The sequence below is a fragment of the Oncorhynchus keta genome, chromosome 9, assembly GCF_023373465.1.
Source record: "Oncorhynchus keta strain PuntledgeMale-10-30-2019 chromosome 9, Oket_V2, whole genome shotgun sequence".
Lineage (NCBI taxonomy): Eukaryota > Metazoa > Chordata > Actinopteri > Salmoniformes > Salmonidae > Oncorhynchus > Oncorhynchus keta.
The window spans coordinates 22,358,500-22,384,429 of record NC_068429.1 but is presented as its reverse complement, the minus strand read 5'-3'; the positions used below and the strand labels follow the sequence as shown (position 1 = coordinate 22,384,429).

At 43.8% G+C, this 25,930-nt stretch overlaps 1 protein-coding gene across 5 annotated transcripts in view; it reads right to left on the bottom strand.

Annotated features, from left to right (window-relative positions):
- LOC118386563 (fibrinogen C domain-containing protein 1-like) overlaps positions 1 to 25,930 on the bottom strand; it is a 313,829-nt gene that overhangs the window by 225,337 nt on the left and 62,562 nt on the right. For all 5 annotated transcript variants that reach the window (XM_052525491.1, XM_052525490.1, XM_052525492.1 and 2 more), the window contains 2 exons: positions 8,581 to 8,740; positions 4,476 to 4,612 (listed from right to left, as the gene is read on the bottom strand). In XM_052525491.1, the coding sequence (XP_052381451.1) occupies positions 4,476 to 4,612; positions 8,581 to 8,740 (297 nt within the window). The remainder of the gene's footprint in view (positions 1 to 4,475; positions 4,613 to 8,580; positions 8,741 to 25,930) is intronic.

Genomic DNA, 25,930 nt, shown 5'->3' with positions numbered 1-25,930 from the left:
AAGGAGAGTCCGCATGTTTTAGTTGCGGGCCGTGTGAGTGGCACTGTATTGTCCTCAAAGCGGGCAAAAAAGTTATTTAGTCTGCCTGGGAGCAAGACATCCTGGTCCGTGACTGGGCTAGTTTTCTTTTTGTAATCCGTGATTGACTGTAGACCCTGCCACATACCTCTTGTGTCTGAGCCGTTGAATTGAGATTCTACTTTGTCTCTATACTGACGCTTAGCTTGTTTGATTGCCTTGCGGAGGGAATAGTTACACTGCTTGTATTTGGTCATGTTTCCGGTCACCTTGCCCTGATTAAATGCAGTGGTTCTGGCTTTCAGTTTCACGCGAATGCTGCCATCAATCCACGGTTTCTGGTTTGGAAATGTTTTAATCGTTGCTATGGCAACGACATCTTCAACGCACGTTCTAATGAACTCGCTCACCGAATCAGCGTATTCGTCAATGTTGTTGTCTGACGCAATACGAAACATATCCCAGTCCACGTGATGGAAGCAGTCTTGGAGTGTGGAATCAGATTGGTCGGACCAGCGTTGAACAGACCTCAGCGCGGGAGCTTCTTGTTTTAGATTATGTCTGTAGGCAGGGATCAACAAAATGGAGTCGTGGTCAGCTTTTCCGAAAGGAGGGCGGGGCAGGGCCTTATATGCGTCGCGGAAGTTAGAATAGCAGTGATCCAAGGTTTTTCCAGCCCTGGTTGCGCATTCGATATGCTGATAAAATTTAGGGAGTCTTGTTTTCAGATTAGCCTTGTTAAAATCCCCAGCTACAATGAATGCAGCCTCTGGATAAATGGATTCCAGTTTGCAAAGAGTCAAATAAAGTTAGTTCAGAGCCATCGATGTGTCTGCTTGGGGGGGAATATATACGGCTGTGATTATAATCGAAGAGAATTCCCTTGGTAGATAATGCGGTCGACAATTGATTGTGAGGAATTCTAAATCAGGTGAACATAAGGACTTGAGTACCTGTATGTTGTTATGATCACACCACGTCACGTTAACCATGAAGCATACGCCCCCGCCCCTCTTCTTACCAGAAAGATGTTCGTTTCTGTCTGCGCGATGCGTGAAGAAACCAGCTGGCTGCACCGATTCCGATAGCGTCTCTCCAGTGAGCCATGTTTCCGTGAAGCAAAGAACGTTACAGTCTCTGATGTCCCTCTGGAATGCTACCCTTGCTCGGATTTCATCAACCTTGTTGTCAAGAGACTGGACATTGCGAGAAGAATGCTAGGGAGTGGTGCACGATGTGCCCGTCTCCGGAGTCTGACCAGAAGACCGCTCCATTTCCCCCTTTTACGAAGTCGTTTTTTGGGTCGCCGGCTGGGATCCATTCCGTTTTCCTGGGTGAAAGGCAGGACACAGGATCTGCTTCGCGAAAGTCATATTCTTGGTCGTACTGATGGTGAGTTGACGCTGCTCTTATGTTCAGTAGTTCTTCTCGACTGTATGTAATGAAACCTAAGATAACCTGGGGTACTAATGTAAGAAATAACACGTAAAAAAACAAAAAAATGCATAGTTTCCTAGGAACGCGAAGCGAGGCGGCCATCTCTGTCGGCGCCAGAAGTAGGGACAAAAAAAAAAAAAAAAAACTTAGGACAGCTAATCAGCCAGTGATTGTCAGAGAGACGAGCCTCTTGCCTACACCTCATGTTAATATTTAGGGATTAAAACCACATTACACGCGCAGCTGCAACCTGACGATGTTCTGGTCTGCATGTTAATTTCTTACCAATCCTTTTATGCATTGTGGACGAAAAGGACAGTTCCGTCAGGCTGACACGCTCTCTGACATCACTTGGGGCATGGCTACTTACTGTGCAAAGGCTATAGATAGTAAATGATCTCTTATGACTCGTAAAATCACATTCCTATCTTAACAAAATAACTTTCATTATTTTTCATATTATAAGAACAACATACTGGATGGAAACTTGACAGATAAAGTGGATATAATTTCCAAGTTACAGTATTTCCTTTATACCATTTCTAATAACATCATAAAATAAAACCCATATGAAATTATTATTCTTTAGCTCACCACTGAACATTCCCCACATTCTTATGTTATAAATATTGTTCCAGTATTCACTTTTTGAACGAGTCTCGGCGGGAAAAGCAAAGACATTCCTCTGGTACATACTGGAGGGTTTGGAGAGTCCACTTCTCCTGTAATTGACAAAATAGTGTGAACTGTCAACCCCCCAGCAGGTTTAAGAGTAGTGGCTGCACCATTCCAATAAAAGGTGTCACCGTAGTCAAGAACTGGCAGGAAAGTTGACTGCAAAACGATGGGCTAGATCTGTCTTTTATCCGTAATCTGTTATATGGGGCATGCTTATATTCAGCAGAGTTCATCAGAGAAAGAAAACATTTACAGGACCTTATCCGAATCAGAGACAGAGGACACACCCTTCCAATCATGCAACCCCCGGGTCATACAGGAAATGTTGCTCATTCGAAGTTCTTTGCAATTTCGGTATCTTAGTAAATCTAATGCAGGCTTGTTAGCAAAAATTGAATTGGATGTATACATATGTGGTGCGTGTGTCAGAATGCTCTGCAAAATAGTTGATTTTTCAGGGTGTTTTAAGTTGGTTTAGTTAACAGTTGAGTTACATTTATCTCAGTACAAATATCTTTCATATATCCAGGTTAAGTACACCCAAAATAAAAAATAGTGATTTAACATAGTTACAGTGGTTGCTCCACTAAAAATGTTGCGCTTTTGCTGGTTTAGTACAGTACTCTGTGTCACCACTTCATTGCTCCAGAACAGCACAAGAGTTAGACCACTAATTATGCTTTTGGGTCCTACTGTGTCTCTGACAATGAATGCACAACATAAACCTATATAGACACTGATAATTGTGCTTCAGTATTACTTACTAAAACGGTTGTCACACTAAGGTTATTATTTTATTTTGTTAGGATTATTTTGCTCTTACTGTAGTCCTGTAGCCCACTCCTGACCAGTCACGTTATAAAGTGCCTGAGTGGTGCAACGGACTAAGACACTGCATAGCAGTGCAAGCTGTGTTACTACAGATGCTGGTTCAGTACCTGCGCTGCCCTTGACTGGGAGACCCATGAGATTTTGGTTTCTCTCCCTCTAAAAAAATAAAGCCAGTTTTTTTTTTTTTACAAATTAGTAACAATGTCTCAGCCCAGGTTCAAGAATGGCCTTTTCTCACTCATATTACGTTATTTGACAACAAAATCATCTCCAAAATATTGTTATTTTGAAACAAAGCGATTATCATGATTAAATTAGAATTATATAGAAGCCCCTTGGAAATTCTCACAGATATATTATTAACCCTGTTATTAGCAGGACAATATATATTGGTTATATTGGTTATGGCTCCCGAGTGGCGCCCAATGGGATTGCCTTGTGGTTCTCCAGCTGTATCCACTGAAAGCCAGCGAGGTTCAAGGCATGAGGGCAGGGGCACGGGATGGGCCGCAGAGAAGACCGACCTAGCCCATGGGGAAAGGAGCAGGAGGAAGGGGGAGGTGGACCCCCACCCCGCCACACTGGCAATACTTTAAAGGGCATTGCACTGATAAGGCTGCTGAATAGGGAAACAAGCTCCTTTGAATACTCATCTCCCTCTCCCTCGCTCTCTCTCTATGTAGTACGTAGACGGCTACGTAGTCAAGTCTGTGTTTCATATCTCCTTCTCTCATCTGTATTCTCACCTGCATTCTCAGGCACCGTCGTAGAAGCCGTTTCACATCATGTTCCTTTTTTTTTGCAGCCCGGATCATTTTATCTACAGTTTAAGGTCTAAAGTTCAACACGCAATCTAATTGCAATCTATTTATCCAACGTTGTTTTTTTTATACAAATATGCTAGGGTATAAGCAGTGCTGCATTTTAATCATGAGGAGTGGAGAAGAAAACAATGTTCATTCTCCGGAGCTCTTGTTTCTCAGAAGATGGATGATCCAGAAGATTGTTCAAATTAAATGTATGTTGCATTCTGGGACATATTTTATTAAGAGTGTTACACACTGAAGGATTCTTATTTCAGTGCGGCTTGGCAGGTGATATACTTTGTAATAAAGTAAAACATATATAAAGCTAAGATAATGAAAATCATTTCATTACCTAATCACTCTGGAGTTTTTTACATTTTGATTACCAACCCAATAAAAGTGTAGAGGAGGAGGGAGAGAACGTAGAGAGAAAGAGAAAGGAGAGAGAGCGAGAAAGGAAATACACTGTCTTTGTTGTGGATGAAAAGGAACACTGTTGGAGTGCTTGAGGATATAAATGGCTGTGTTTCTTCTATTCTAATGCAGACACTTGAGAATATGGTCCCCTTCATGTTGATTGTTTGTGTGTGTGTGCTTACAAGCTTGCTTGTCTGTGTATTTGTGCGTGTGTGTGTGTCTCTGAATATGTGTGTGTGTGTGTGTGTCTCTGAATATGTGTGTGTGTGTGTGTACAGTATGACTCACAGTCCAGCCCCCTCCGTCCGTGGTCATGTCACAGTAGACCTGGAAGCCGTAGGGGTAGTGAGTGGGAAACACAGAGTAGATGCCATCCTCCCTCTGACCATTAGCATACAGATCACCACAGTCACGAGGACGAGAGCCTAGAGAGATACAGAGACAGATATATATATTGTGTATTATCTACCTCACTTGCTTTGGCAATGTTAACACATGTTTCCCATGCCAATAAAGCCGAGAGAGAGAGAGAGAGAGAGAGAGAGAGAGAGAGAGAGAGAGAGAGAGAGAGAGAGAGAGAGAGAGAGAGAGAGAGAGAGAGAGAGAGAGAGAGAGAGAGAGAGAGAGAGAGAGAGAGAGAGAGAGAGAGAGAGAGAGAAACAAGTGGCTAAAACATTACGTAAGTGTAAACAAAGAGATATGACAGAGATGAGGAGAACATTCCACTAGACTTCTTAGCCTCAAACACTGGGCATATCTAACCCTTCCTTGACAATGAGGAAGAGGGGGATAATGGGGACTCCTTGGGTGGTGAGAGGGAGAGAAAGAGGGAGGAGGTTTGTTCCCAAAATGGTGTTATTTTTGGAGCTTGTTGTTTACAGTTGTGGCACAATGACTATCAACCTTAGATTCAGTACCAGAGTTGCTTTTCTTACAGATAATCTATACTGAACAAAAATGTAAGCCAACATGTAAAGATTTGGTCCCATGTTTAATGAACTGAAATCAAATATCCCAACATTTTCCATACGCACATAAAACGTATTTCCCTCAAATGTTGTGTGCGCAAATGTGTTTACATCCCTGTTAGTGAGCATTTTCCTCATGGTGCTATCTATTTTGTGAAAATTATTTAAACCAAACTGAACATGTTTCATTATGTATTGAGGCTAAATTGATTGCATTGATGTATTATATTAAGTTAAAATAAGTGTTAATTCAGTATTGTTGTAATTGTTATTATTACAAATAAATAAATAAAAATGGCAGATTAATCGGTATCGGCTTTAATGGCCCTCCAATAATCGGTATTGGTCTTGAAAAATCATAATCGGTCGACCTCTAACCTGCATCCGTAATGGGTCAGCAGTCAAACGACCACCACTCATCACTGTCAAACGCTCCCTAAAACACTTCAGCGAGCAGGCCTTTCTAATTGAATTGACCCGGGTATCCTGGAAGGATATCGACCTCATCCCGTCAGTAGAGGATGCCTGGTCATTCTGTAAAAGTGCCTTCCTCACATCTTAAATAAGTATGCCACTTTCAAAAAATTTTGAACCAGGAACAGATATAGCCCTTGGTTCTCTCCAGACCTGACTGCCCTTGACCAGCACGAAAATATCCTGTGGTGTTCAGCATTAGCATTGAATAGCCCCCGTGATATGCTTTTCAGGGAAGTTAGGAACCAATATACACAGGCAGTTAGGAAAGCAGAAATTTGAATACTGTAGCACAAACTCAAAAAAGTTATGGGACACTGTAAAGTCCATGGAGAATGAGAGCATCTCCTCCCAGCTGCCCACTGCACTGAGGCTAGGAAACACTGTCACCACCGATATATCCACGATAATTGAGAATTTCAATAAGCATTTCTCTATGGCTGGCCATGCTTTGCACCTGGCTACCCCTACCCCGATCAACAGCCCTGCACTCCCCAAAGCAACTCGCCCAAGCCTCCCCGATTTCTCCTTCAACCAAATCCGGATAGCTGAAAGAGCTGCAAAGTCTGGACCGCTACAAATCAGTTGGGCTAGACATTCTGGACCCTCTCTTTTTAAAATGATCTGCTTGAAATTGTTGCAACCCTTATCACAAGCCTGTTCAACCTCTCTTTCGTATCGTCTGAGATTCCCAAAGATTTGAAAGCTGCAGCGGTCATCCCCCTCTTCAAAGGGGGAGACACTCTAGACCTAAACTGCTACAGACATATATCTATCCTACCCTGCCCTTTTAAGGTCTTTCGAAAGGCAAGTTAACAAACCGAATCATTTCGAAACTCACTGTACCTTCTCCTCTATGCAATCTGGTTTCAGAGCTGGTCAGGGGTGCACCTCAGCCACGCTCAAGGTCCTAAATTATATCATAACCGCAATCGATAAGAGACAATACTGTGCAGCCGTATTCATTGACCTGGCCAAGGCTTTCGACTCAATCACCACATTCTTAACGGCAGACTCAACAGCCTTGGTTTCTCAAATGATTGCCTCGCCTGGTTTACCAACTACATCTCTGATAGAGTTCAGTGTGTCAAATCGGAGGGCCTGTTGTCCGGACCTCTGGCAGTCTCTATGGGGGTGCCACAGGATTCAATTCTTGGGCCGGCTCTCTTCTCTGTATACATCAATGATGTCGCTCTTGCTGCTGGTGATTCTCAAATCCACCTCTACGCAGACGACACCATTCTGTATACTTCTGGCCGTTCATTGGACACTGTGTTAACAACCCTCCAGGCAAGCTTCAATGCCATACGACTCTCCTTCCGTGGCCTCCAATTGCTCTTAAATACAAGTAAATCTAAATGCATGCTCTTCAACCCATCACTGCCTGCACCTGCCCGCCCGTCCAGCATCACTACTCTGGACGACTCTGACTTAGAATATGTGGATAACTACAAATACCTATGTGTCTGTAAACTCTCCTTCCAGACTCACATTAAGCATCTCCAATCGGCTTCCTATTTCGCAACAAAGCATCCTTCACTCATGCTGCCAAACATACCCATATAAACATACCCATCGTAAAACTGACCATCCTACCGATCCTCGACTTCGGCGATGTCATTTATAAAATAGCCTCCAACACTTAACAAATTGTATGCAGTCTATCACAGTGCCATCCGTTTTGTCACCAAAGCCCCATATACTACCCACCACTGCGACCTGTACACTCTCGTTGGCTGGCCCTCGCTTCACTCTCGTCGCCAAAAACACTGGCTCCAGGTCATCTACAAGTCTCTGCTAGGTAAAGCACCGCCTTATCTCAGCTCACTGGTCACCATAGCAGCACCCACTCGTAGCACACGCTCCAGCAGGTATATCTCACTGGTCACCCCCAAAGCCAAATCGTCCTTTGGCCGCCTTTCCTTCCAATTCTCTGCTGCCAAGGACTGGAACGAACTGCAAAAATCACTGAAGCTGGAGACTCATATCTCCCTCACTAGCTTTAAGCACCAGCTGTCAGAGCAGCTCACAGATCACTGCACCTATACATAGCCAATCTGTAAACAGCCCATCCAACTACCTCATCCCCATACTGTATTTATTTATCTATCTTGCTCCTTTGCACCCCAGTATCTCTACTTGCACATTCATCTTCTGCACATCTACTATTCCAGTGTTTAATTGCTATATTGTAATTACTTTGCAACCATGGCCAATTTATTGCCTTAACTCCCTTATCTTACCTAATTTGTACTCACTGTATATACTTTTTTCCCCTTTTTTTCCCTACTGTATTACTGACTGTATGTTTGTTTATTCCATGTGTAACTCTGTGTTGTTGTGTCGAACTGCTATGCTTTATCTTGGCCAGGTCGAAGTTGCAAATGAGAACTTCTTCTCAACTAGCCTACCTGGTTAAAAGGTGATTTAAAAAATATATATTTACATACTGTATATTCAACACTCATGCATTCAACACTAGCACCAAGGGTAATGAGGTAATATTCATCTCTGCCTCTGGTAGATAGAGATACAGTACTATATTGAATAACACAGAGAACTATAGAGTATGTCTACAGGAACAGACAGAGACAGACACATATGAAGACACAGAGACACACACACATAGACATATTCATGAATGACAGACAGACAGACAGACAGACAGACAGACAGACAGACAGACAGACAGACAGACACTTACATAACCAGCCAGTTAGCTACATAACCAGCCAGCCACACAGTCAGCCAGCCAGCCACAAAGCCAGCCAGCCAGCCGGCCAAATAGCCAGCCAGCCGGCCACACAGCCAGCCAGCCAATCAGCCAGCCACAAAGCCAGCCAGCCACATAGCCAGCCAGCCTACTGGCCGGCCACATAGCCAGTCAGCCACATTACTAGCCAGCAAGCCAGCTAGCTAGCCAGACATGGACAGACAGCTATCAGACTTACCATTGGCACAGCCTTTGAGACGAGCCCCTCTGACCGGTGCTCTCTGTAGGTCAGCCTTGACCCGAGCCTTCAGTCCCCCTGTCTCCTTCTGCATGGAGCTGAGAGCATCGCTCACAGTGTTCACCACCTTCACCATGTTGATTTGGCTCTCAGACAGTAGCTGCAATACACACAGTATTAACCATTAGTTAACCCCAACTTGTGGACTTGATTAAGTGATGTTGTGCAGTTTGTTGCTAACATTACTTTGCTACCTTGCTACCTGCCACTTTGCTACCTGCTACTGTTTTTACTTTTTAATTACCGTTTTAGTTTTTTTTTTTCCCTCATTAATATTTTTCATTAAGCTTTTTCTCCCCGGTCGCTTTATCTGGGCATGGTTCAACAGGACCTCCACCAGCTGAAGCTGTAGTAACATTAACATTATGCCTTCTAATTGCAGTCGCTGTAATCATAATATGCAACGATTGCCTTTTGGTTAGGATATATGTGCTGCAAGCTCAGCTTCAGATGCAATGGTAAGTCGCTCTGGATAAGAGCGTCTGCTAAATGACTTAAATGTAAATGTAAATGTTAAGCAAGAACAATTTAAGTGTAGGAAAGGATGAAACAGCGTCTGTGCCACCAATAACTACAGATAGTAGTATAAATCCCCCCGCACAGTTCACACAGCCGGACATTTTTCTCATGGCTTCTGGAAGGAAATGCTGTAGGAGTCCTCAAACGGTGTCGCTCATTCAGCCAACAGAAAATTTCAACCGGTTCTCTCCATTAAGCGACGAGTCGGAGTCAGAGGCCGAGCCTTCTCTGGTCTCGCCTCCACCCGTTACTGGGTCTGAGATGCCGAAGCCTCCCACCATTAGCTTTGACAAATTGAAAACCCTAGTCATTAGTGACTCCATTACCCACAATATGAGACTAAAAAGAATAATCCAGCGATCGTACACCATTTACCAGGGGGCAGGGCTACATACGTTAAGGCTACACTGAAGATGGTGCTGGCTAAGGCTAAAACTGGCGACTGTAGAGAGTATAGGGATATTGTTATCCACGTCGGCACCAACGATGTTAGGATGAAACAGTCAGAGGTCACCAAGCGCAACATAGGTTCAGCGTGTAAATCAGCTAGAAAGATGTGTCGGCATCGAGCAATTGTCTCTGGCCCCCTCCCAGTTAGGGGGTGTGATGAGCTCTACTCTACAGCAGTCTCACAGCAGTTTTCAACTGGTTGAAAACTGTTTTCTGCATCTCCCAAAAGTGGAATTTGTAGATAATTGGCCGTCTTTCTGGGACTCACCCACAAACAGGACCAAACCTTGCCTGCTGTGGAGTGATGAACTCCATCCTAGCTGGAGGGGTGCTCTCATCTTATTTATGAACATAAACAGGGCTCTAACTCCTCTAGCTTCACAATGAGTGCAGGCCAGGCAGCAGGATGTTAGCCAGCTTGCCAGCTTAGTGGAGTCTACCACTAGCACAATCAGTGTAGTCAGCTCAGCTATCCCCATTGAGACCTTTATTTAACTAGGCAAGTCAGTTAAGAACAAATTCTTATTTTCAATGACAGCCTAGGAACAGTGGGTTGTTCAGGGGCAGAACGACAGATTTGTACCTTGTCAGCTCGGGGGTTTGAACTTGCAACCTTCCTAGTCCAATTCTCTAACCACTAGGCTACCCTGCCGCCCCAGTAGTCTAATCTTGAAGTGTCAAAAGAATGGATGAATTTTTCTGCATGTACAAAAAGTTTCTGATTTTTGCAATGTTACATAGATGGAAAAAAACTGTCCTTGAAACAGTATTGATATGTTCATCAAAAGAGAGATCAGGATCCAGAGTAATGCAGAGTAATGCCGAGGTCCTTCAGTTTTATTTGAGACGACTGTACAACCATCAAGATTAGAGTTGTAGTTTTGGAATGGGTGGCCAGTAATAAACTGGTCCTGAACATCTATAAAACTGTTGGCTGTTTATTTACCACCACAGACAGATGCTGGCACTAAGATCACACTCAGTCAGCTGTATAAGGAAATAAAGCTAACAGGAAACCACTCACCCAGAGGTGGCGTTCCTAGTGGCCGGATACTTTAATGTAGGTAAACTTAAATCAGTTCTACCAATTCTCTATCATTATGTTAAATGAGCAACCAGAGGGAAAAAAATCTAGATCACCTGTACTCCACACACAGAGACGCGTGCAAAGCTCTCCCTTGCCCTCCATTTGGTAAATCCGACCACAACTCTATCCTGCTGATTCCTGCATACAAGCAAAACTTAAAGCAGGAAGCACCAGTGACTCGGTCTATAAAAAAAGGTCAGATGAAGCAGATGCTAGACTACAGGACTGCTTTGCTATCACAGACCGGAACATGTTCCGGGATTCTTCCGATGACATTGAGGAATACACCACATCAGTCACTGGCTTTATCAATAAGTGCATTGAGGACGTCGTCCCCACAGTGACTGTACGTACATACCCCAACCAGAAGCCATGGATTACAGGCAACATTCACACTGAGCTAAAGGGTAGAGCTGCTGCTATCAAGGTGTGGGACTCTAACCTGGAAAGTTTATCGATAGCCTAGCATAGCATTATGTCCAGCTAGCAGCAGGAAGCTTGGTCACGAAAATCAGAAAAGCAATCAAGTTAAATCGTTTACCTTTTATGAGCTTTGGATGTTTTCACTCAAGAGACTCCCAGTTAGACAGCAAATGTTCATTTTGTTCCATAAAGATGATTTTTATAGCCGAAATACCTCCGTTTCTTGTACATGTTTTGTTGAGAAATCCACCGGAAATTGCGGTCACGACAATGCCGAAAAAAAATCAAAATTAGGTCCATAATATCAACAGAAACATGGCAAAAGTTTTTTATAATCAATCCTCAAGGTGTTTTTCAAATATCTATTCGATAATATATCAACCTGACCACTTACGCAATGTTGTCGTTCATGCTCATTTTGCAAAATAAAAGCCTGAAACTATGTCTAGTGGCTGTAGACACATTAAGGAAGCCATAGAAAAAGGAATCTGGTTGATATCCCTTTCAATGGGCAATAGGGATGCATAGGAACACAGGGGTTTCAAAATATGAGTCACTTCCTGATTGGAGTTTTTCTCAGGCTTTCGCCCATACTCACAGACAATATTTTTACAGTTTTGGAAACTTTAGAGTGTTTCCTATCCTAAGCTGTCAATTATATGCATATTCTAGCATCTGTTCCTGAGAAATAGCCTGTTTACTTTGTCCCTGTACCCAAGAACACAAAGGCAACCTGCCTAAATGACTACAGACCCGTAGCCCTCACGTCCGTAGCCATGAAGTGCTTTGAAAGGCTGGTAATGGCTCACATCAACACCATTATCCCAGAAACCCTCGACCCCACTCCAATTTGCATACCGCCCAAACAGATCTACAAGAGCAATCTCTATTGCTCTCCACACTGCCCTTTCCACCTGGACAAAAGGAACACCTATGTGAGAATGCTGTCTATTGACTACAGCTCAGCGTTCAACACCATAGTACCCTCTAAGCTCATCACCAAGCTAAGGATCCTGGGACTAAACACCTCCCTCTGCAACTGGATACTGTACATCCTGACAGGCCGCCCCCAGGTGGTGAGTGTAGGTAGCAACACATCTGCCACGCTGATCCTCAACACTGGACCTCCCCAGGGGTGCGTGCTCAGTCCCCTCCTGTACTCCCTGTTCACCCACGACTGCAAGGCCAGGCACGACTCCAACACCATCATTAAGTTTGCTGACGACACAACAGTAGGCCTGATCACCGACAATGATGAGATAGGGAGGAGGTCAGAGACCTGGCCGGGTGGTGCCAGAATAACAACCTATCCCTCAATGTAACCAAGAATAAGGAGATGATTGTGGTCTACAGGAAAAGGAGCACTGAGCAAGTCCCCATTCTCATCGACGGGGCTGTAGTGGAGCAGGTTGAGAGCTTCAAATTCCTTGGTGTCCACATCAACAACAAACTAGATTGGTCCAAACACACCAAGACTGTTGTGAAGAGGGCACGACAAAGCCTATTCCCCCTCAAGAAACTAAAAAGATTTGGCATGGGTCCTGAGATCCTCAAAGGGTTCTACAGCTGCAACACTGAGAGTATGCTGACCGGTTGCATCATTTCCTGGTACGGCAATTGCTCGGCCTCCGACCGCAAGTCACTTCAGATTGTAGTGCGTAGGGCCCAGTACATCACTGGGGCAAAGCTGCCTGCCATCCAGGACCTCTACAACAGGAGGTGTCAGAGGAAGGCCCTAAAAATTGTCAAAGACCCCAGCTACCCCAGTCATAGACTGTTCTCTCTACTACCACATGGCAAGTGGTACCGGAGTGCCAAGTCTAGGACAAAAAGGCTTCTCAACAGTTTTTACCCCCAAGCCATAAGACTCCTGAAAAGGTAACCAATGATTACCCGGACTATTTGCATTGTGTGCCCTTTAAAGATACCTATGTATCGTAGAAATGTATTTCTGCTGTTGTTTTATTTCTATACCCACACACACACACGCACGCACGCACGCACGCACGCACACACACACATACCTTTTTTTTACACAATTGGTTAGAGCCTGTAAGTAAGCATTTCACTGTAAGGTATTGTTGTATTCGGCGCACGTGACAAATGAAATTTGATTTGATTTGAGTTAGTGCTAAACACGGCTGCTAGAATCTTGACAATATCCCAAAAATGTGATCATATAACTCCAGTGCTAGCCTCTCTACACTGGCTTCCTGTTAAGGCTTGGGTTGATTTTAAGGTTTTACTGCTAACCTACAAAGCATTACATGGGCTTGCTCCTACCTATCTTTCCGATTTGGTCCTGTCGTACATACCTACACGTCCGCTACGGTCACAAGACGCAGGCCTCCTTATTGTCCCTAGAATTTCAATGTTTCTCATTGGCTGTAGATTGGCCCCCACCATGGAGCAGCGGACCAGACCTGTGTACCTCTGATATAAGCCAATATCCCCAGCATGCTGCCCGCTGATTGGATTAGAGAAAAGAGGTAGAGCCCATTGGAATGATAAATGAGGTTTCAGGAGAGAATAAATTAAGAAATCTCTCTAACTGTTTCTGTTGTTAACTTCTACCTCGTTACGTCTTTACTTGCTGCTCTGTTCATCAATGCTGTGCACATTACCTAGCTCATCCTGTGCTTCTTGGCCAGCAGCTATATGGCCGGGTGTTGGGTACAGACACACGCAAGCACACACATACACACACGATGCAGCGGTCTAAGGCACTGCATCACAGTGCTAGCTGTGTCTCTACAGATCCTGGTTTGATACCAGGCTGTGTGGCAGTCAGCCGCGACCGGGAGACCCATGAGGTGGTGCACAATTCGTCCAGCGTCATCTGGGTTAGGGGAGGTTTTGGCCGGCCGGGATGTCCTTGTCCCATTGCACTCTAGCGAGTTCTGTGGTGGGGGCCGGGGCACATACACGCTGACATGGTCGACAGGTGTACAGTGTTTCCTCCGACACATTGGTGCGGCTGGCTTCCGGGTTAAACAGGCATTGTGTCAAGAAGCAGTGCAGCTTGGTGGGGTTGTGTTTCGGGGGACGAACGTGTCTCGACCTTCGCCTCCCCGAGTCCATACGTGAGTTGCAGCGATGGGACAAGACTGTAACTATCAATTGGATACCACGAAATTTAGGAGAAAAAGGGGTAAAAAAATAAAATAATAATATACTAAAAAGAAAAAAATTGCTGACGAGTAGGTAAACCACCACTTCCCTCAGTATTATTGGCCAATGTGAATTAATTGGAAAATAAACTGGACGATCTACGATTAAGACTATCCTACCAATGGAACATTAAAACTGTAATATCTTATGTTTCACCAAGACATGGCTGAGCAACGACACAGATAATATAGAGCTGGCTGGCTTCTCCATGCATCGGCAGGAGCTAGACGAGGGGGGGGTCTATTTGTCAAGAACTGCTGGAGCATGATGTCTAATTGTATTGCTCACCTGAGGTAGAATACCTCATGATAAGCTGTAGACCTCTCTATCTAACAAGACAGTTCTCATCTATATTATTCGTAGCCATCTATTTACCACCACAAAACAATGCTGTATAAGGCCATAAGCAAACAAGAAAATGCTCATCCAGAAGCTGTGCTGCTAGTTGCCGGGGACTTTAATGCAGGAAAACTTACATCCATTTTACCTCATTTCTACCAGCATGTCACATGTGCAACCAGAGGAAAAAAACTCTAGACCACCTTTACTCCACAAACAGAGATGGATAGAAAGCTCTCCCTCAACCTCCATTTGGCAAATCTGACCATAATTCTATCCTCCTGATTCCTGCTTACAAGCAAAATATAAAGCAGGAAGTACCAGTGACTCGCTCTGTACGGAAGTGGTCAGATGACGTGGATGGTACGCTACAGGACTGTTTTACTAGCACAGACTGGAATATGTTCCGGGATTCATCCAATGGCATTGAGGAGTATACTACCTCAGTCACCGGCTTCATCAATAAGTGCATCGACAACGTCGTCCCCACAGTGACCGTAGATACATTTTCCAACAAGAAGCCAGGGATTACAGGTAACATCCGCACCGACCTATAGGTTAGATCTGCCGCTTTTAAGCCTTGTGTGGTGTTCGGGTCTGTGGGACACATTTTCAATGTTAACTTAAAGAAAAATGATACAATTAATTATTTTTTCAACCTGAGACTCATTGATCTTGGCTCATTTTCTGTGAATAACATGTAAAATAACACACTTTAAATGAGTGCACAGTGTGCACCCCCTACACATTTATGGTGTTTGTGTCCACTGGACCCAAGGGTAATAAAAGTGTAGAAAAGTGTGTGTGTAGTTGAAAACAAGTAAAAATGAAACAAAAAGGTTTGGTGTATGCCTTCACTCTGTCTTCCTCCTCCCTGGGTCTGCTGTTTCAACATAGGACCAAATACATGTCTGTCTCCTTGCCTGTCTGCCTGTTTCCTGCTTTTCTCACACTCCTTACCTTTTGTAGTGTGTGAAACTACACAATGTCTTGCGGGAACCTGCACAATGTTATTACAATACAATATTTCGATATATTGTTTAAAAAAAATCTGTATTTTCCCCAGCCAGGTGCAAATTGGGGGAGGGACACAACAAATAATGAGCTTTTAATGTGTGGCTCCTTACCGGCAAAAATAATCTCTGCTCAGAGGGCCTTGGAAAAAATGTTTGAGGAGAGAGAAGTTACTGTGGAAGGAGTGTCTTCCACTTTGGAAGATGAAGAATTTTCCGAACATGTCTCTGTCAATTCGGAGTCTGACAGTGAGTTGGAAGAAGAGGATGAGATTGACCCTCAGCCAGCCCCTGGACCAGCCAATCAGTAGCCGCCTCATCAGCAGCCTGCAGGAGGAGAAATATGGATGTCAACATTTTTTAAAATTGAATGGTCTTCTTGCCCAAGGAATGAGCCACCCCGCATGGATCATGCAACCAGGGCCGATGCGAATGACGGTTACTCATGTGCAGGACATAAAGTATTATTTTGAACTGTTCATCGTAGACACGATACAGAAAATCATTCAGAACTGCACTCATTTGGAGGGAAGGCATGTTTTTGGAAAGGGATGGAAGGAGATGGACCAAACTCATTTACATGCATACTTTGGGCTTCTTATCCTTGCTGGTATTTTCAGATCCAATGGGGAATCCACAAAACTTTTCCGTGCAACAATGTCTCTGGAATACATCCACATTATTTCCAGGATTATCCGCTTCAATAACAGAGACACCAGACCAGCTTGGCATCAGAGAGACAAGCTAGCTGCAATCAGGTCAGTGTGGAACAAGTGGGTGGACCACATTCCCCTGTTTTACAACCCTGGGCCCAACGTTACTATTGATGAGCAGCTTATGTTATTTAGAGGCCAAGGCCCCTTCAGGCAGTACATACCGTCTAAACCCGCAAAATATGGAATAAAGATCTGGGTTGCCTCTGATGCTGCTTCATCGTATGCGTGGAACTTGCAAGCGGTCTAAGGCACTGCATCTCAGTGCTTGAAGCGTCACTACAGACACCCTGGTTTGAATCCAGGCTGTATGACAACCGGCCGTGATTGGGAGTCTCATTGGGCGGCACACAATTGGCCCAGCATTGTCCGGGTCTGGCCGGTGTGGGCCTCAATGTAAATAAGAATTTGTTTTGAACTGACTTGCCTAGTTAAATAAAAAATAAAATATGGGGAAGCCAGATGAGGGTGCACCTGAGAAGAACCAAGGGATGCAGGTTGTCCTGGATGTGACACAGGGACTCAGTGGCCACAACATCATATGCAATAACTTTTTAACTTTACAAAAGCTGGGACAGGAGCTCTTCAAGATGAAGCTGACGATGGTAGAATAGTACAAAAACAAGCCAGATCTCCCACCTCAACACTTAAATGCACAGGAACAGGCCTATCAATACCTCTATGTTTGTGTTTATGGCCGACACGTCCCTAGTGTCCTACGTGCTAAAGAAAGGCAAAAATGTGGTACTCATGAGTACGCTGCATAGGGATGGGAGAATATGTGGCAGAAATAATAATGGATTACAATGCCACAAAAGGAGAGGTGGACAAATGTAGAAAGGCTGGTGACTGGCTACAGCTGCAAAAGAAGATCCCTACACTGTACACTTATGATATTCTTCAACATCTAGGACATCTCGGCATACAACGCGTTTGTAATCTGGATGGCGTTGAACCCAGATTGGAACAGAGGGAAGCTCCAGAGGTGACAACTCTTTCTCAAGTTCCTGGGCATGGCACTGGAAAGACCTCAAATCCAGATGATGCAACATATCCCAAGGGCCCCAGCTTCTGCAGCCATTGTGAGTAGGATTCAAGAGGAGGATGCTGGTGAGCCATCAGCCGACACACAGAAACAGCAAATCCAATACCGGAATTAAGTGTGAGTGATGTTGTTGCATGTGTGTGTGTGTGTGTCTGACTCTCCTACCTTGGCTTGCTATAACTACACTACTGGTCAAAAGTTTTAGAACACCTACTCATTCAAGGGTTTTTCTTTGTTTTTACTGTGTTCTACATTGTAGACATCAAAACAATGAAATAACACATATGGAATCATGTAGCAACCAAAAAAGTGTCAAACAAATCAAAATATATTTTATCATTTGAGATTCTTCAAAGTAGACACTCTTTGCCTTGATGACAGATTTGCACACTCTTGGCATTTTCCCAACCAGCTTTACCTGGAATGCTTTTCCAACAGTCTTGAAGGAGTCACTCTGCATTCCAACTCATCCAAACCAGCTTGGCGGTCGGAACCAAAAATATCCAATTTGGACTCCAGACCAAAAGACACATTTCCACCGGTCTAATGTCCATTGCTCGTGTTTCTTGGCCCAAGCAACTCTCTTCTTCTTATCGGTGTCCTTTAGTAGTGGTTTCCTTGCAGCAATTTGACCACGAAGACATGATTCACACAGTCTCCTTTGAAAGGTTGATGTTGAGATGTGTCTGTTACTTGCATTTCTGAGGCTGGTAACTCTAATGATCTTATCTGGGACTTCCATTCCTGTTCCTACATTTGGGACTTCCATTCCTGTGGCAGTTCTCGTGAGAGCCAGTTTCATCATGGTGATTGATGTTTTTTGCGACAGCACTTGAAGAAACTTTAAAAGTTATTGTAATGTTCCGTATTGACTGACCTTTATGTCTTAAAGTAATGATGAACTGTCATTTCTCTTTGCTTATTTGAGCAGTTCTTGCCATAATATGGACTTGGTCTTTAACCAAATAGGGCTATCTTGTGTATACCCCCCTACCTTGTCACAACACAACTGATTGGCTCAAACTCATTAATAAGAAGGAAAGAAATTCCACAAATGAACTTTTAAGAAGGCACACCTGTTAATTGAAATGCATTCCAGTTGACAACCGCATGAAGCTGGTTGAGAGAATGCCAAGAGTGAAAAAAGTTAGGTAAAGGGTGGCTATTTGAATAATCTCAAATATTAAATATATTTTCATTTGTTTAAAACTTCTTTGGTTATTACATGATGCCATATGTGTTATTTCATAGTTTTGATGTCTTCACTATTATTCTACAATGTAGAAGGGTTGAAAAACTAGTTTTAATTACTGCAACCTAAGTGTATGTAAATTCTGACTGCAAGGCACTACAGAGGGTAATGGGTATGACCCAGTACATCACTGGGGCCAAGCATCCTGACATCCAGAACCTATATACTAGGCGGTATTAGAGGAAGATCCCAAAAATTTTCAAAGACTCCAGTCACCCAAGTCATAGACTGTTCTCTCTGCTACCGCACAGCAAGTGGTACCGGAGTGTCAAGTCTAGGACCAAAAGGCCTCTTAACAGCTTCTACACCCAAGCCACACCTGGACAGCTTCTACCCCCAAGCCACACCTGGACAGCTTCTACCCCCAAGCCACACCTGGACAGCTTCTACCCCCAAGCCACACCTGGACAGCTTCTACCCCCAAGCCACACCTGGACACCTTCTACCCCCAAGCCACACCTGGACACCTTCTACCCCCAAGCCACACCTGGACACCTTCTACCCCCAAGCCACACCTGGACACCTTTTCCCCCCAGGCCACACCTGGACACCTTCTACCCCCAAGCCACACCTGGACACCTTCTACCCCCAAGCCACACCTGGACACCTTTTCCCCCCAGGCCACACCTGGACACCTTCTACCCCCAAGCCACACCTGGACAGCTTCTACCCCCAGGCCACACCTGGACACCTTCTACCCCCAAGCCACACCTGGACAGCTTCTACCCCCAAGCCACACCTGGACAGCTTCTACCCCCAAGCCACACCTGGACAGCTTCTACCCCCAAGCCACACCTGGACTATCTACATTGACTATTTACATTTACATTGTATATAGCCTCGTTTTTTTCTTGTGTTACTTTTGATTTGATTTCATTATTCTTTTTTACTTTAGTTTATTTAGTAAATATCTTCTTAACTCTATTTCTTGAACTGCATTGTTGGTTAAGGGCTTGTAAGTAAGCATTTCACGGTAAGGTCTACCTACACCTGCCGTATTCGGCGCATGTGACAAATACAATTAGATTTCATTTGATTTGACACACACCTCTGCCCCTGCAAAAAGCCACAGATAAGTGGCTTAGACTCCTGTGATCTTTCCATTATGTCAGCTATAGCCAGGTGCGTTAACAGCATGAGAGTAGAGAAACCCTACAGGCCTTCCACTGGCCTCAATAACCACAACACACACACACGCACACACACACCGGGCACCGCTGCAATCACGTTACACCGGCACAGGGCCTCTACACACACCAAGGAGATGACCCATTTTACACTGAGGAGAGAGGGCACACCGGAAAAATGGGGTTTTGTTGTGTGTGTGTGTGTGTGTGTGTGTGTGTGTGTGTGTGTGTGTGTGTGTGTGTGTGTGTGTGTGTGTGTGTGTGTGTGTGAGAGAGGGGGTGCATATTTTGAGTGAATGATTGGATGAGTCATCAGTGCCTTGATTTGATAGTAAAGAGGGAGAGGGAGAGAGAGATGGAGGGAAAGAGATAGAGGGATGTAGAGACCGGGAGGGACGAGTGAGTGAGTGAGTGAGTGAGTGAGTGAGTGAGTGAGTGAGTGAGTGAGTGAGTGAGTGAGGAGATCGGTAGAAGGGGGAGAGGGAGGGCGGGAGAGAGTTGTCTTCAGCTTATCAGTAAACCCAGATTGACATATCAATTAGGATCACAATACAATTAGTTCCAACAACCTTCTAAAGCAGCTTCACAATGGGTTGCGAGACTACACGTGTGTGTGTAAGAGAGAGAGAGAGTATGTGTAACAGAGTGAGTATTGTTCTCTATGCAGAGATGATATGAGATCAGAAGTCAGTGATTGTTTGAGGTTGAACTGTATCGACACAAAGTGACAAACGCATCCTAACTCTGCCATGGTCCATATCTCTGTCCAATGTGATCCTTCCTCTTCCCTCAGGGTTCCTTTCTGTGTTGCGAGGTGTAACCATTCTACTAGGCCTCCCTGTGATGCATGCAGTCATGGCCATTACTAACCGTGGCACAAGTGTCACCATATGTCTTGTCTCTTGCCACAGGCAGCCATTAGACCAGACAGTCAGACTGAAGAGTCAGGGAGGAACAGCGTCTGTATACGCATAAACCACAGAGCGGCTAGCCAGCACCAGCGGTAGCCTCGGCTCCGAGAGGAAATCAATCATGCAGGGCCGTGGCTCTGCTCCGCTACAACGCCGTCCCCGTCACTTAGCCCCCGCTGCACACTCCCCGCCACGATCTTGATCTCACTCTTTCTCTCGCTCTCTCTTTTTCCCGTTCTCTCTCTATACACTGTCTATGGTTTCCCTCCCCTCCCCTCTCTCTTTCTTTCTCTCTCTCTCTACTCTCTTATTATTCTCTCTCCCTGTTCCTATCTTGTTCTCCAACCCATCTATCTCCGCTACGAGGGGACAACAAGAACAGGCATGGGCCACTGGTCAGCCAATCAGGCCTTTGGACCCACGGGGCAATAGGGGACAGTATGAGTCCTGCATGACTAGGAACTGATAGGATTTTTGACAGGCTCAAACAGCAGGGGCATTATTTTTGACAAAAAAATATTTTTGAGGAGCTAAAGAACATTTTGTCCTCTGCAGATTTAGTTTGCCCTTTATGTTTTTGCTATTTAATCAAGCAAATGGGGACCACAGTATATTCTGTAGCCTATGTCTACTGAAGCCCTGCCAATTAAATTCCCTCTTTAATTAAAATTGGTAACAAGGTTCCCGGGGCCAGACAGAAACAGCATTCTTCTATCTCCAGCAGTCAAGTCCTCAGATAGGGCTCTACCTGTGCAGAGCACATGCCCCTTTGCCCTTCCACTCTCCAAAATGCCGTTTTTGGTGGTGGTATTATTTCCCCAATGTTTTGAATAACATTTTAATGAATGTTTTGTTATAGTTGTTCTGAACCCACCGCGAACCCACTGCTTGCATGTTGTTGTTAAATTATCATCTACAGTGCATTCGGAAAGTATTCAGACCCCTCTTTCCACATGTTGTTACATTACAGCCTTATTCTAAAATTGATCAAATGAAATGTTTTCCTCATCAATCTACACACAATACCTCATAATGACAAAGAGAAAAGAGGTTTTGAGAAATTAATAAAAAATAAAAACAGAAATACGCTATTTACATAAGGATTCAGACCCTTTGCTAAGACTCAAAATTGAGCTCAGGTGCATCCTGTTTCCAAAGATTATCCTTGAAATGTTGCTACAACTTGATTGGAGCCCAATTGATTGGAAATTATTTGTAAAGGCACACACCTGTCTATATAAGGTCCCACAGTTGACAGTGCATGTCAGAGCAAAGACCAAGCAATGAGGTTGAAGGTATTTTCCGTAGAGCTCCGAGACAGGATTGCGTCGAGGCACAGATCTGGGGAAGAGTCTCAAAACATTTCTGCAGCATTGAAGCTACCCAAGAACACAGTGGGCTCCATCATTCTTAAATGGAAAGAGAAACCACCAAGACTGTTCCTAGAGCTGGCCGCCTGGCCAAACTGAGCAATTGGTGGACAAGGGCTTTGATCAGGGAAGTGACCAAGAATCCAATGACCACTCTGACAGAGCTCTAGAGTTCCTCTGTAGAGATGGGAGAACCTTCCAGAAGGACAACCATCTCTGCAGCACTCCACCAATCAGGCCTTTATGGTTGAGTGGCCAGATGGAAGCCAATCCTCAGTAAAAGGCACATGACAGCCCGCTTGGGGTTTGCCAAAATGCAACTAAAGGACTCTCTGGTCTGATGAAACCAAGATTGAACTGTTTGGGCTGAATTCCAAGCATCACGTCTGGAGGAAACTTTGCACCATCAAGAAATGTGGTGGCAGCATCATGCTGTGGGGATGTTTTTTTGCGGCAGAGACTGGGAGAATAGTCGGGATCGAAGGAAAGATGAACAGAGCAAAGTAAAGACAGATCTTTGATGAAAACCTGCTTCAGAACACTTAGGACCTCAGACTGGGGCGAAGATTCACCTTCCAACAGAACAACGACCCTAAGCAGACAGCCAAGACAACGCAAGAATGGCTTCGGGACAAGTCTCTGACTGTCCTTGAGTGGCCCAGCCAGAGCCCGGTGTCATGACATTGGCCTGTGGGTAAAGGTTAATGACCCCCCATAAATACCTTTCTCCCTTCCCTCTCTCTCTGACTCTACTGAAGGACTCTTGAATAGCCTTTGTTAAACATAGAGTCTGGAAACATCAAACAAGGGGGAGAAAGGAACCATATTTCGATAATAGAACCAGTTGAAAATATGCGTTGGTACTTAATGAATATGATGTCAGTTCGGTTGTCATCTGAGACATTATGACTGATGACAGGACGACATAAACTGTATCTGGGAAAGACTACACATTCAAGTTATCAGATTCACATGGAATTGTTGTGCAATTTAAATGTTTGAATATGAAACTATTTGTGAAAAGATTAAATTTAATATTAGCTTCCAAATTAGAGAATTTGGTTTTCATAAGGTTAGAGCTCTGCTCAATCAATGGCCTGCCCCTGTGAAGAGACATGGGTTACAAACTATGAAACACACCCTTCTCTCCCTCGAATATATAAGCCCTTGATGAAAATTTAACCTCCTGTTCCAAGGACGACGGTCCATACGTTAAAATGGACTAACATGTCAACTACAGAGCTAAGCCAACCTCGGCGTGAGCTTTGGTTGTGAATGGTATGAACTTTGAACTCTTATTCACTAAAGAAGTGAGACATCCTAGCCGTAGAGTTAGCAACAGCAGCCGTAAACGTGGGCTAGGAAAGGACAAACAATGTATCCCGTCTACCACACAACGACGACACTACAACGTATCCTGTTCACCAGAAGAGACACGCATCAAAGGACAAAGGACACGGCCTTCCACCTACCACCAACCTATTGAAGCGCAGCTCAGAGTAAATATTTATTGCATTTTCCTTTTCCAAATGGGCGGTAATTTAGAATGCATAATATTCTGTATTTACGATAGAGTAGCTGCCTACGGCCCGATAGAGAAATAGCTTCTCCCTTTGTTCCTCAAGACTTCCCGCTCTTTCACTCAAACCCAACCCCCTTTCCTTGTGTAACCAGCTGTCATATCTGTTCCGCCCGCTAGGGATGTTTTCCTTTATGACATAATTTGTAATCAATGTATGCTTCATTCTGTGTATATGTAATTCTGTATGATTAGTTAGGTATTTAGTAAATATATAATTAAACCCAATTTTGTATTGCTGATTCAACTTGTTAGCCAGGGTTCGTGAAGATAACCAAGAATTCTACGATGTTGAGATGAGACTGAAATAAGGTGACAATTAATATTGACTGCTATTGATGTAAAATATTACTAGGTCTTTAAGAGTTTATTCGGAAGATAACAGCTCTATAAACATTGTTTCCTGGTCCCCAGACTTTCTAGTTATTTTCATTTACATGATTAGCTTAATCAGGTAATATTAATTACAGAGAAAGGATTTTATAGAATAGCATGTCATATCACTTAATCCGGCATAGCCAAAGACACGACACCGGACATGAACTTGATCGAACATCTCTGGAGAGACCTTAAAATAGCTGTGAGCGACACTCCCCATCTGACCTTTCTTCATTTTCTACTATTTTCTACATTGTAGAATAAAAGTGCAGACATCAAATCTATGAAATAATAACACATATCATGCAGTAACCAAAAAAGTGTTAAACAAATCAAAATATATTTTATATTTGAGATTGTTGAAAGTAGCCATCCTTTGCCTTGATGACAGCTTTGCACATGCTTGGCATTCTCTCAAACAGCTTCACCCAGAATGCTTTTCCAACAGTCTTGAAGAAGTTCCAACATATGCTGAGCACTTGTTCACTGCGTTCCAACTCATCCCAAACCACCTCAATTGGGTTGCGGTCGGGTGATTGTGGAGGCCAGGTCATCTGATGCAGCACTCCATCACTCTCCTTATTGGTCAAATAGCCCTTACACAGCCTGGAGGTGTGTTGGGTCATTGTCCTTTTGAAAAACGATTTATAGTCCCATGAAGCGCAAACTGCATGGGATGGCGTATCACTGCAGAATGAGGTGGTAGCCATGCTGGTTAAGTGTGCGTTGAATTCCAAATAAATCACAGACAGTGTCACCAGCAAAGCACACCCACACCATCACAACTACTCCTCATGCATCACGGTGTGAACCACAGATGCGGAGATCATCCATTCACCTACTCTGCGTCTCACAAAGACATGGCGGTTGGAACCAAAAATCTCAAATTTGGACTCATCAGACCAAAGGACAAATTTCCACCTAATTTCCATTGCTCGTGTTCTTGGCCCAATATGGAAAAAGCAAGTCCTTAAGTAGTGGTTTCTTTGCAGGAATTCTACCATGAGGGCCTGATTCACGCAGTCTCCTCTGAACAGTTGATGTTGAGATGTGTCTGTTACTTGAACTCTGTGAATCATTCATTTTGGCTGCAATCTGCAGTTAACTCTAATGAACTCATCCTCTGCAGCAGAGGTAACTCTGGGTCTTCTTTTCCTGTGGAGATCCTCATGAGAGCCAGTTCCATCATAGCGCTTGATGGTTTTTGCTACAGTCAGATTGACTGACCTTCATGTCTTAAAGTAATGATGGACTGTCGTTTCGCTTTGCTTACCAAATAAAGCTATCTTCTTGGCTCAAATGCATTAAGAAGGAAAGAAATTCCACAAATGTACCTTTAACAAGGCACACTTTTTTGTTTACTACATGATTCCATATATGTTATTTTTTCAAAGTTTTGAACTCTTCACTATTAGTCTACAATGTAGAAAATAGTACAAATAAAGATAAACTCTCCAAACTTTTGACTGGTACTGTATGTAAATGTTACATTTCCATTTTTGTATTTATAATACATTTTCAAAAATGTCTAAAACCTGATTTTGCTTTGTCATTATGGGGTATTGTGTGTAAATTGAGGAGGGAAAAACATATTTAATATATTTTTGAATAAGGCTGTAACGTAACAACATTTGGAAAAAGTCAAGGGGTCTGAATTCTTTGCGAATGCAATGTATGCTTCTGAACCAAAAAGTTTAGCATCTTGATTGTTGACTGACCAATGACCAGTCAGCACCATTGGAAGCAAAGGTGGGTGAGCATATCCAGATTAGTGACCAGAAAGAACTTGTTTCATTTCCTCATAGAAGGCCTACATTTATATTACACATATAAAATACAGTTTATACTACTGACCCGTCTTTGCCAGAACGATTTGATTGATTATTTATATATCAGATAGGCCTAGTTTGGGT